This window comes from Bufo gargarizans, chromosome 2, assembly GCF_014858855.1.
Source record: "Bufo gargarizans isolate SCDJY-AF-19 chromosome 2, ASM1485885v1, whole genome shotgun sequence".
Lineage (NCBI taxonomy): Eukaryota > Metazoa > Chordata > Amphibia > Anura > Bufonidae > Bufo > Bufo gargarizans.
Genome location: NC_058081.1, coordinates 726056283 through 726067850, shown reverse-complemented (window position 1 = coordinate 726067850; position 11568 = coordinate 726056283). Strand labels below are relative to the sequence as shown.

General features: G+C 46.3%; 1 protein-coding gene across 1 annotated transcript in view; it reads right to left on the bottom strand.

Moving 5' to 3' along the window:
* Positions 1-823: 823 nt before the first annotated feature.
* GRIK5 (glutamate ionotropic receptor kainate type subunit 5) overlaps positions 824-11568 on the bottom strand; it is a 153272-nt gene continuing 142527 nt past the window's right edge. Inside the window, exons 17-19 of the mRNA XM_044278726.1 lie at positions 8364-8492; positions 1819-1940; positions 824-1279 (exon numbers count right to left, since the gene is read on the bottom strand). Of these exons, the coding sequence (XP_044134661.1) occupies positions 824-1279; positions 1819-1940; positions 8364-8492 (707 nt within the window). The remainder of the gene's footprint in view (positions 1280-1818; positions 1941-8363; positions 8493-11568) is intronic.

Here is an 11568-nt window from a genome sequence, read left to right as displayed (position 1 = left end):
GATTCTGCTGTGTGTGAAGGCGCCTCGAAGCATGTCTGCAGGATCCGACTACCCACCCTGCACGGGAGCTGTATACTCAAAATGGATTGTTATTGGAGAAATTTTAACCATGGTTGCAAAAGTTTTCATGCCCTAAGATATTTTTTCAAGGAAATAAGGCCTGCTCTGGGTTTCTCATGGAGTGAATCTGTAATAAGGGGGGGGGGGGGCACTGTAATAAGACAGACGCCAAGATACTCTCCACTCAATTCATTTGCATCGAAGCCACAAGTTGTGTCGCAATCAATTGCCGGACAGTTATGGCCCCGGCTCCTCTCTCAGATTTGTGCGTATAGAAAAAGGGGCTACTGCAGAGATACTGCCGCCATGTCATCAGGTATCACAATGTCGGGTTCAGTATCTAAACCTGCGCTCTAGAGAGGGCAGTCAGCGATGGCGGTCGACCCCATCTGGATGACGCTCTCCTTGCCGCGACGCCGCTGTCAGGTTACTGCATGTGGTGACCCTGGGCAGGGACAGAGGCCTCCATATCTGCACCCTCCGGTCATGGCCAGGGCACTAACAAATGGTCAAAAACAGCAGGTGGATTGTTGGGGGGACAGTTTATTTCGCACGCACAGCGTACATTGTAAGACTGAGGCAACGCAGTGTTTCTGATGAATACAGAGGAGGCTTCATGAAGACCCCCACCCCAAAACAGAGTGTTGGGAAGAACAGGGGAAAGGACAGATGTCCGCCGTCCAGATGCCCCGACATTCTCTGCCTCTTCCTCTCCTCCTGTCACACTAAAGGTCCATACAACCAGTGTCTGTGACCCCCACCATCACTCGGGGGCACTGGCATCTAGAGGGTCTGCCAGTCTCCGGTGATGTGAGAGGGGTGTGAGGTCCTCTGGAGCAGGAGGCGGTGGAGGTTTTGGAGACTGCGGTGGTCTAGGTAGTGGTGGCGGGCCTCGTAGAGTCTGTATCCGCCGACATTCCTGGCAGATTCTGAAATGGGCACACCCTCCCCGACCAGAGGAAGACGGGGCGTCCTCCTGGAGCCGCTGGGCACCTGGGGCAGGGGGAGGGGGAGGAGGAGCCGGAGGGTGCTGGTGGGTCTGGTAAAGGCGTCCATTGCAGAGGCGTGTCTCTCTGGTCGCTCGAGGCGGTCGACTGAGGGAAAGTAGAGTCCTCCCATGAAGGTGACGTGGCGGCCGGCGGCGGTGACGTGAACGTGATGTCTTCTTACAGGACACCGCGCTGCGAAGTTCACTCAGCATCTCTTGACATACGGAAATCTGAGGAACGAGAACAGAGATGAGAAAAAGAGATGGAAACAGAACGAAAGGCAAAAGTATAAAGAGGGAAATGTGTGGGAAGAAGAAAGCAGAGCAGCGGGGAATGGAGAGTGGGCGAAACGCCACGCACCAACCACTGGGGGACATAAAGAACATCTACTGCAGAACTAGGGCAGAAGTGCTGTGTAAATAATAGTGGCGCCCCCAGGAGGCAACCAGCGCGGGGGTGGGGGAGCGTTTTGTATGGTAGACGAACACAATACAGTGAGAAACACCACGAGACACGAACACCATGGACAGGACCGCAGTGCCATCGACAGGTCCACAGCGCCATCGACAGGTCCACAGCACCATCGACAGGTCCACAGCACCATCGACAGGTCCACAGCACCTTCGACAGGTCCACAGCACCTTCGACAGGTCCACAGCACCTTCGACAGGTCCACAGCACCTTCGACAGGTCCACAGCACCTTCGACAGGTCCACAGCACCATCGACAGAAACACAGCACCATCGCACACTGTGGCAGCTTTCCTCACCTCTTCATTGTCCACTGAGCGTCTCGTTGACCAGACGAACTCCATGATGGCCACGAACACAGCAATAATTAGGCCACAGATAAGGACCACAAAGATACCGCCAATGTTCTCCATGCCCAGTCCTGCAAGTACACATGCAGACATATTAGAGTTACAGTTCTCTGGGGCCAGATCTACCATGATGGGTCTGTCGTATGGCATACTGCAGGCCTCGTGCACAGTAATGTACACTTGGCTGGGAATTCTATGGCGCTAGGATGATCTACACACTATGGGAAACCAGATGAGGTGCTTGTTGTAGGGCCCTGCGCTGTCTCCTCCTCAACATTCTTTATATGGAAGTTCAGCAGATACTACAGGAAGAGAAAGGAAGAGCAACTATGAGATACTGGGGGCTATAGCAAAGTTAAGGGCCCCTGCTCATACTGGTCCATGTCCCCCCATACAGTGTCAGAAGGACATGGTGGGAGCCTTCTAACCCTAGCAGGAAAAAAACATTTATGAATCTCAGACCAGATTCCCCACTAACGTGTTGTTCCCATGGGAATAGGGGGACAATGGGGCAAAACCTGAACTGATCTTCCGCCTGCTTATTGTGCCCCAGAGTTGTCAGACAGTTTGCTTCTGTACCGTTCACTGATTCTCCAGCACCAACAAGTAATTTTGGAGAGCCACATGCCTACTACAACTCCCAGGACACCTACAGGACTATGTACTCCCAGGACACCTACAGGACTATGTACTCCCAGGACACCTACAGGACTATGTACTCCCAGGACACCTACAGGACTATGTACTCCCAGGACACCTACAGGACTATGTACTCCCAGGACACCTACAGGACTATGTACTCCCAGGCTATCTAAAGGACTATATTCCCCCAGGACACCATTTAGGACTAGATTCCCCCAGGACACCTACAGGACTATATTCCTCCAGGACACCATTTAGGACTATCTATCCCCAGGGCACCTACAGGACTAGATTCCCCCAGGACACCATTTAGGACTATGTACTTCCAGACCACCAACAGGACTAGATTCCCCCAGGACACCATTTAGGACTATCTACCCCCAGGACACCTACAGGACTACATAACAACAGGGGTGCGGGGGCGTTCCTAATTCTAGTAACCACTAATTGATGGGGGCAGCTGCTGAAAACCTATGGCCGCTGTTAGGACTGTCTATTGTTCTATAAATGGTTCACTATTTGCATGTAAACGGGGTGTTCCCATTAGAAGGAGGCGCGGTATGAACACTTTGGGAGTCCAATGATCGGAGCTATGGGCAAGTTGAAATTAATGAATTTTAATCTACCCTTGGCATTTTTTCTAACTGTAACCCCTATAGGTATGCATGCAGGCTCTTCCGGATGCGCCGGATTACTGTTACTGCTGACTACAGAAGAGCTGGGCATCTACAGTATATACATCAGCGGGTGACTGGCAGGATCCATCTGTGTGACATACACTAAAAGGGTACCAGCTAGTTCCCAGCCCCTTGAAGGACCTCACATGGTGAGCCACATGCCTGTGACCGTAGGACTGCTGCAGGTAGCGTATTAACCTTTGGTTTCTGCAGCTTCTCTATATCAGTGTACATAGCAGCTGCAGGAAGCCATTTACAGTGAACTTCGGTGACCGCTCCCCTGATGGCTCAGCCTCTCTCTCTCTCCTCCTGAACAATCTTTACCAACGTTGAACTTTGACCATGAATTATCTTAAAATCCTGTAACAAAATTGCTTTTGAGCCAAAAATCCTAAATGCATCTAGTGCCCCCTTTGCAAACATTTTCACTCCACTGCCTGCAGCTTGTCCCGCACTCCTGTCTTTAATGCTGCACTGTATTGAGGGCGAGCGTAACCTGGTATTTGGCTCAGGAGGTTGCAGCATTTTATCGTGTCTGGCCCAGACATATTTATTTGTAAGCGGTACAGAGATACTATACCGTAACGAGCAGTATGTCACAGCGTACTGGGTGAATTTGGCCCGGTGAATGATTGTGCATCTGAAATGTGTTTTTCTGATTTTGAGGAATCCTTTGCCAGTCCGGCCTGTGGTCCAGCGGTGCCTGCTTTCCTGCATGCTGCATGCTTTGGATTACTGCAATGCCTGGACACAGAGCACACGGCATGCAGGAGACAGCCAGTAAGTGCACACCGTTTGATTGACCACAGGCGGTTTGTGTAAAGATCCTTCTTTCTTTGGAGATCCCAATGGAGGGTCAGGTTTTCAAGCTGCACCCAGTCTATACTGTCAGGAATACTGGGCAGAAAGGAACCAATATTTGAAAGGCCTATACATATTGCTTTACAGATTGGCATGTAGGCATGATGGTGGCCATTTTGTCTGCTTGCTAGAAGGTCAATGCGAGTTTATTCTGTTTGGACAAAGACTTATGAGGAAGAGTCAGGAATCTTAACATAAACTTTCTCATGTCGTAAATTGTGGGGGTCTCAGACAGGTACCATCAAGATACTTCGGGCCTCTACAAAAGACAATGAACAAGACACGGAGTGTTCTCTCAATGAATAGAAAAGGGGATTGTTTCAAAGTTGCCTGATGTATCTTTACTATTCATTGTAGTGAGAATAGCGGCAATAATGTGATGATATCAGGATATTATAGGCAACATCTATATGCTTATTTTGTTGGAAGTAAAATATAAACCTGTACTTTCATCATATCCAAACTATAGTCATTATGTATTGTATGAGTGTACCCATTGAAACGTATTAGTATGTATTATTAACAAGGTTTTTTCATTTTGAGATATATAGAATTAGGTGGGATACAACAATTTTTTTTTGTTATGTATGAAAAGCATTTGGAACTAATTACCTCACTTTCAAAGTATGTGGAGAAAGAAGATTAAGATGGTCTTAGAGTAGTATATCTATAAGCAGACTATATGTCTGACGGTTGGTATCCATTAATGTCCTTTTCCCCCATATTTAGGGCTTTGTCCACAGCTTAGGTCAAAGGTTATCTTTCTACTAGATCTTTAGAAAATATTAGAATGAAGTGTAATTACACAAACTTTTACATAGAACGCTAGTGCCCCTATGTGATCCTTAAGGGATTCTGTCGCCTCGTTTTAGGTTATAGAGATGCGGACATGCACGGCTAGGTCACTGCTAGCATGTCCGCAATATACCTGTCCTATAGGGCTGTGTCCTTTTATTTTGTTGAAAAAATGATTTTAGAGCTATGTAAATGAGTCTTGTAAGGTGCCCAAGGGGCTGTACTAACCTGCTTGGTGCCTAGCCACGCCCCCTGTGAAGGAGCCCAGCACCGCGTGCGTCCTCCGAATCTCCTCATTGCTTCACAGTTAGATCGCCGTAATCTTGCGCATGCGCAGTGCTGGTATAGTGTTCCCTCCCTGTGCTGGCATCAGCCTCAGGGAAGGAACTGCACATGCGCGAACTCGCGCTTCGCAAGATTACGGCGATGTAACTGTGAAGAAAGAAGGAGATTCGGAGGACGCATGCGGTGCTGGGCTCCTTCACAGGGGGCGTGGCTGGGCACCAAGAAGGTCAGTACAGCCTCTTGGGCACCTTATAATTTTTCAACAAAATAAAAGGACACAGCTTTATGGGACAGGTATATTTAGCGGACATGCTAGCGGCGATCTAGCCGTGCATGTCCGCAGCTCTATAGGGTAAAAAGAGGTGACAGATTCCCTTTATTCTTTGTTTGTCACCAATTCTATATTTTATTATTATTTTGCACTGAATTTGTTTATAAATAAATATATAGATTTTGTAAACAATTGTATCTCTCTTGTCTTCAACTCAGCGCAAATAACGAACTCGTGTTAATTTTGATTTGTGGAAATAAGTTGGGAATCTCCTTCATTACAGATCCTTGCTTGTTTGTTTTTTAACACGGGAACCTGTATTTGTTTAGGGTGGCTGGTGTGTGCTATGTGGTAACCAGTTGGAGGGTGTCCCTGCACAGTCTGAAAATGGCGGCACTGATTGGATAGAGTGAGACTGCGCAGGAACACCCCCCCAACTGGTTACCCCCTTCTGTACCCTTACTGCAGACTGCTAGTAATTCAGTCATAACTTCTAGTAGAAATAATAAAGGAATGGAAGAACATAGAGCCATGAGAGTAGATGTTCCAGGATTGTTATTACATGAAGAGTGTATGAAGCTATTAAAGCAGACGCGTCAGGAGAGGGGAGATGAGCGTGCGACGTAACGAATTTAATTTGCTCACATCACGTGATCGTTCCATTACCCCCATCCCGTCCCATTTCTGGGTGCAGCCTTACATAAGGTTTCACCTAGACCAAAGAAACAGGTATCATGGAGCCCATTCCTTTGACCCAAGAAATGGTCCAGTCTCAGGTAGAAAGACCGTGCCTGCCTCTCTGTGTGGCAAGGTTTATTTTACTGGTTCTTTCCCTTTAATTCCTGGTAATGTAGTTAGTTAGTCGTAGCAGGTACCAGGCTGCGTTCCTAAGGTCTGAAGCAACTGCACACGTGTACTGAACACTGAAGACCCTTAGAAAGGGCTAGAAGGCATCTAGGAATGTATCATATGGGTGTCAGCGAGATACTGTGTTGGGAACTGGTTGATGGGGAGCTTGCTCACTTGTGGTGACTGTTACTTTACTCTGTATGTTATCTTTTGTATATTTTTTCATAGTTTATTGGTTTTATGCACCTAAGTCGTGTCAGGCATATAGGTGGGAGATGCTGGAAAAAGAAGAAGGAAATAGGTGGAACATGCTGGGAATAGAAGACGAATATTGGTGGGAGATGCTGGAAAAAGATGAATAAATAAGTGGGAGATGATCAGAAGAGATGAAGGATATCAGTGGGAGATGCTCAGAAAAGATGAGGGATATGGGTGGGTGATGCTCGAAATAGATGAAGGATGCAGGTTGGAGATCCTGGGAATAGATGAAGGATATGGGTGGGGAATGTTTGGAATAGAAGAAGGATAGAGGTGGTGTATTACAGGTGGGAGATGCTCAGAATAAATGACGGATAAATCAAAGATATGGGTGGGAGATGCTTGGAATAGATAAAGGATATAGGTGGGAGATGCTGAGAATAGGTGAAGTATATAGTTGGAAGATGCACAGAATAGATGAAGGATATGGGTGGAAGATGCTCAAAACAGGTGAAGGAAATGGGTGGGTGATGCTCAGAAGAGATGATGGATATGGGTGGGTGATGTTTGGAATAGATAAAGGATATAGGTGGGAGATTCTAAGAGTAGGTGAAAGATATAGGTGGAAGAGGCTGTAAATAGATCAAGGATATAGGTGGAAGATGCACAGAATAGATGGAGGATATGGGTGGGAGATGCTTAAAACAGGTGAAGGAAATGGGTGGGAGATGCTCAGAAGAGATGATGATATGGGTGGGTGATGCTTGGAATAGATGAAGGATGTAGGTTGGAGATCCTGGGAATAGATGAAGGATATGGGTGGGGAATGTTTGGAATAGAAGAAGGATAAAGGTGGTATATTACAGGTGGGAGATGCTCAGAATAGATGACGGATAAATGAAAGATATGAGTGGGAGATGCTTGGAATAGATAAAGGATATAGGTGGGAGATGCTGAGAATAGGTGAAGGATATGGGTGGAAGATGCTCGAAACAGGTGAAGGAAATGGGTGGGTGATGCTCAGAAGAGATGAAGGATATAGGTGGGAGATCCTGGGAATAGATGAAGGATATGGGTGGGAGATGCTGGAAATAGATGAAGGATATAGGTGGAAGATGCTGGGAATAGATGAAGGATAGAGGTGGGAGATGCTGGAAATAGATGAAGGATATAGGTGGAAGATGCTGGGAATAGAAGAAAGATATAGGTGGGAGATGTTCAAAATAGATGAAGGATATAGGTGGGAGATCCTGGGAATAGATCAAGGATATAGGTGGAAGATGCTGGGAATAGAAGAAAGATAGAGGTGGGAAATGCTTGGAATAGATGAAGTATATGGGTGGGAGATGTTCAAAATAGATGAAGGCTATAGGTGGGTGATGCTGGGAATAGATGAAGGATATAGGTGGGAGATGCTGGGAATAGATGAAGGATATAGGTGGAAGATGCTGGGAATAGAAGAAGGATATAGGTGGGAGATCCTGGGAATAGATGAAGGATATGGGTGGGAGATGCTCAAAATAGATGAAGGATATGGGTGGGAGATGCTGGAAATAGATCAAGGATATAGGTGGAAGATGCTGGGAATAGAAGAAAGATAGAGGTGGGAAATGCTTGGAATAGATGAAGGATATAGGTGGGAGATGCTTGGTATAGATGAAAGGTATAGATAGGAGATGTGCTCCACTGGAGAGACACAACGAGAAGGACTGCAAAGTACCAGACAATGAAGATGATTTACCAGAATGGGAGCGGATGAGATTGACAGAGGTTCCAGATGTTTCCCTAGTCCACTCTGATGCAGAAAGAATGGGATGACAATGGGACACAAGGGGTGAGAAGAGAGAACAGAAGTTCACAAGACGAGATCTTCATAGCTCATTCGGCAGTGTTTCAGTGACCAGTATAACACTGACCTTTTGCACGATGGTCTTCTTCCTTGGGGCACTTCCCTTCTTCCCACCATTTGCGTTTCAAGATCTCCAAGCGATTATTTTCTTGAAGTTGGAGGATTGCAAGTGTGATCTCATCTCTGTAGGGGGATTCTAGGTAGAGATAAGGCCGTACACAGGAATGAGTCTCCATCCTTGGCTAAATAAAAACAATAACATTTCCTACAAGAATGAGTGGTCTTAAAGGGGTTGTCCATGACTAGAGAAACATGGCAGCTTTCTTCCAGAAACAGTGCCCAGTGACTCTTGTCCATGGGTTGTGTGTGGTACTCCAATATGCCCTAGTCACTTTAATTGAGCTGAACTGTAATACCAGATATGACCCGCTGCTTCTGGAAGAAAGCTGCCATGTTTTTCTAATTCTGGAAACTCCATGATCAAACTCCAGGCAATGGTTGGTATCATGGTATGCTTGCCCTTCAAGGGTTCCCACAGCTGGATGTTCACTGCAATGGCTGGCAATACTAGGGCTCATCCAGATCATGCTTCACCTCTTCGCCAACTTTCCCCTATAAGCACTTCTATACCCTGCCCGCACCCATACTGTTCCTCCTCCTGACTGCACCCACACAGCACCCATATAACCCTGAGTGTGAGAAGGCACAAGACACATTGCATGGATTTCCACTGTCTGAATAGGACATGATGAATCTCCATTCACCCCAAGAGACCCGCCAACTAGTGATGTAGATGTGCTGCGGTCCCTTCCAATTTCTCCACATTAATTACCAGAAGTTTTTGATTCTGTTTTTTGACTCGGATTTAGGCCTCATTCACACAACCGTATTTTTGGTCCGCATCCAATCTGCATTTTTTGCGGATTCTGCATGCTGTCCGCATCCGTATGTCCATTCCACAGTCCGGCAAAAAAGATAGAACATGTCCTAGTCTTGTCCATTTTGCAGACATGAATAGGCATGGTTACAATGGATCCGCGTAAAAAACGGATGCAACACAGATATCGCATGGATGTCATCCGTATTTTTTGCGGATCTGTGTTTTGCTTACCACAAAAAAAAACATATGGTCATGTGAATGCACCCTGACTCGTTTCTCGTCATCAGTAGGCTTATACTGGCCTGCCAGATACCGATCACCCTAATTCTCACACCCATGGTCCAGCTGAAGACAATCCCATGTGGAGGTGACTCTGGAGCAATCAGCTCTCAGTACATTCCTTATAGTTACATGGTTGTTAAGGTTGGAAATAGACAAAAGTCCATCAAGTCCAACCTGGATTCCGGCTGTAGTGATCCAGGGGATCAATAGGAGAGAAAAAGAAATCCTTCCCAACTACAGATGTGGCCATCAGAACAAATCCCTGGATCAACGTCCATCTTCCTTATAAAGAAGGGTTGAGACAAAGGGAAAGGCTGCGTAGAAGGAGATTTCTATACGTTGTCTGAAGCCTCAATGTTTGAAAAAAAAAATCATCCAAACCTTTTCTGAAGCATCTCCTGTATTTGCTGTGAGCGGCTCCAGCGGCTATCCCAGAGATTCACCGCTCTTACTGTAAAGAATGCTCCTCGCCTCTTATGACTTTATCTTTTTTTCTCCAGGCGCAGGGAGCGGCCCCTTGTTTTTTGAGGGGGTTTGACACAGAATAGCTTCTCTTGATATTTCTTCTATGGTCCATTTCTATATTGGTACAGGTTAATCATGTCCCCCCTTATTCCGTTCTTTTACTCTTTGCTCTGAGCTGAGATCTTCCAGGCCCTTTATTAGTTTAGTCGCTCTCCTTTGCACTTTTTCTTACTCCAGGGCTTTCTTTTTAAGGACTGGTGCCCAGAACTGAACTGCGTATTCCAGGTGAGGCTGCATCAACGCTTTGTATAGCGGCAATATTACATCTCTGTCCGGCGATTCCATACCCGGCGATTCCATACCTTAGAGGCAGCTGACTGGCATTGCATGCTGGTATTTAGTCTATGATCTACTAATACACCCAGATCTTTCTCTACCAGTGACTCTCCAGTGTTACTCCGCCAGGACATATGCTGCATGCAGATTATTACCCCCCAGGTGCAGAACTTTACATTTATCTATACTGAACCTCATTTGCCAAGTGGAGACCCAAACAGCTTGTAACTTATTAACATCTTCCACAGACTGGACCGTATAACAAGGATTGGTGTCAGCTGCAAAAATAGAAACAGCACTACTACTCCCATCCTCTATGTTATTAACCCCTTATTTCCTGAATCCTTAAGGTACGTCCTAAGTTTAAATCGAGATTGCGGAGCTGCGGGGGTTAATCCAAACATCCCCCCCCCCCCCCGTATTGGCGATCGCCGCAAACCTCAGGTCAATTCAGACCTGCGGTTTGCTGCGCTTTCTGCAGTTTGCTGTCGATTTTGCACCCCCCCCCCCCTGCACCCCTGCATGATTTTATGCAAGCCTCGCAAAGTGACTTCAGACCTGAACTGGTCCCTAAAAATTTTTAATTTTTTTTTATTTCTGAAAAATTTCAAGATTTGCTTCTAAACTTCTAAGCCTTGTAACATTCCCAAAAAATAAAATATCATTCTCAAAATGATCCAAACATGAAGTAGACATATGGGGAATGTAAAGTAATAACTATTTTTGGAGGTATTACTATGTATTATAGAAGTAGAGAAATTGAAATTTGGAAATTTGCAATTTTTTACAAATTTGGGGTGTGACAGATCCATCTGTATAGACCTATATTGCTGGTTCGTCTGTTTGCCCTCATTTCGCTGGATTTCCTGTCCATATGCCCCTGTTCGTGTGTTTCCCCACAGGACTACTGAACGGACGGCCACCCAGGAGAAGAGTGTGCTGCTAGTAACCCAAATGGCCTCATTGTTCACAAAGGACTTGAACCAACTTGACCTCCTGGTCTAATTCGTGCCATTGTGGGACGCTAAATGTCTGTGTATTGAAAAGGGTTGTGACATTGTGTGTGTAAATGGTGATGTCTGTTCTGTTGTCCCCACATGTGTATTGGTGATTTCCCTCTGTCTTGGGAGATAATTGGATTATTCCTCGGGTGTCTCCAGGGCAGAGAGGAGAAAACCATAATGCATTGTGGGGATGTATTGTCTCTGTAGTGCTGCATGTCTGTCCTGTGTCCCAGTCTCCATTCTGGGCCCCTAGGGGCGTGTCCACCAGATGGGGACCTGCATAAAAATGGGCGGGTAGCCCTCAA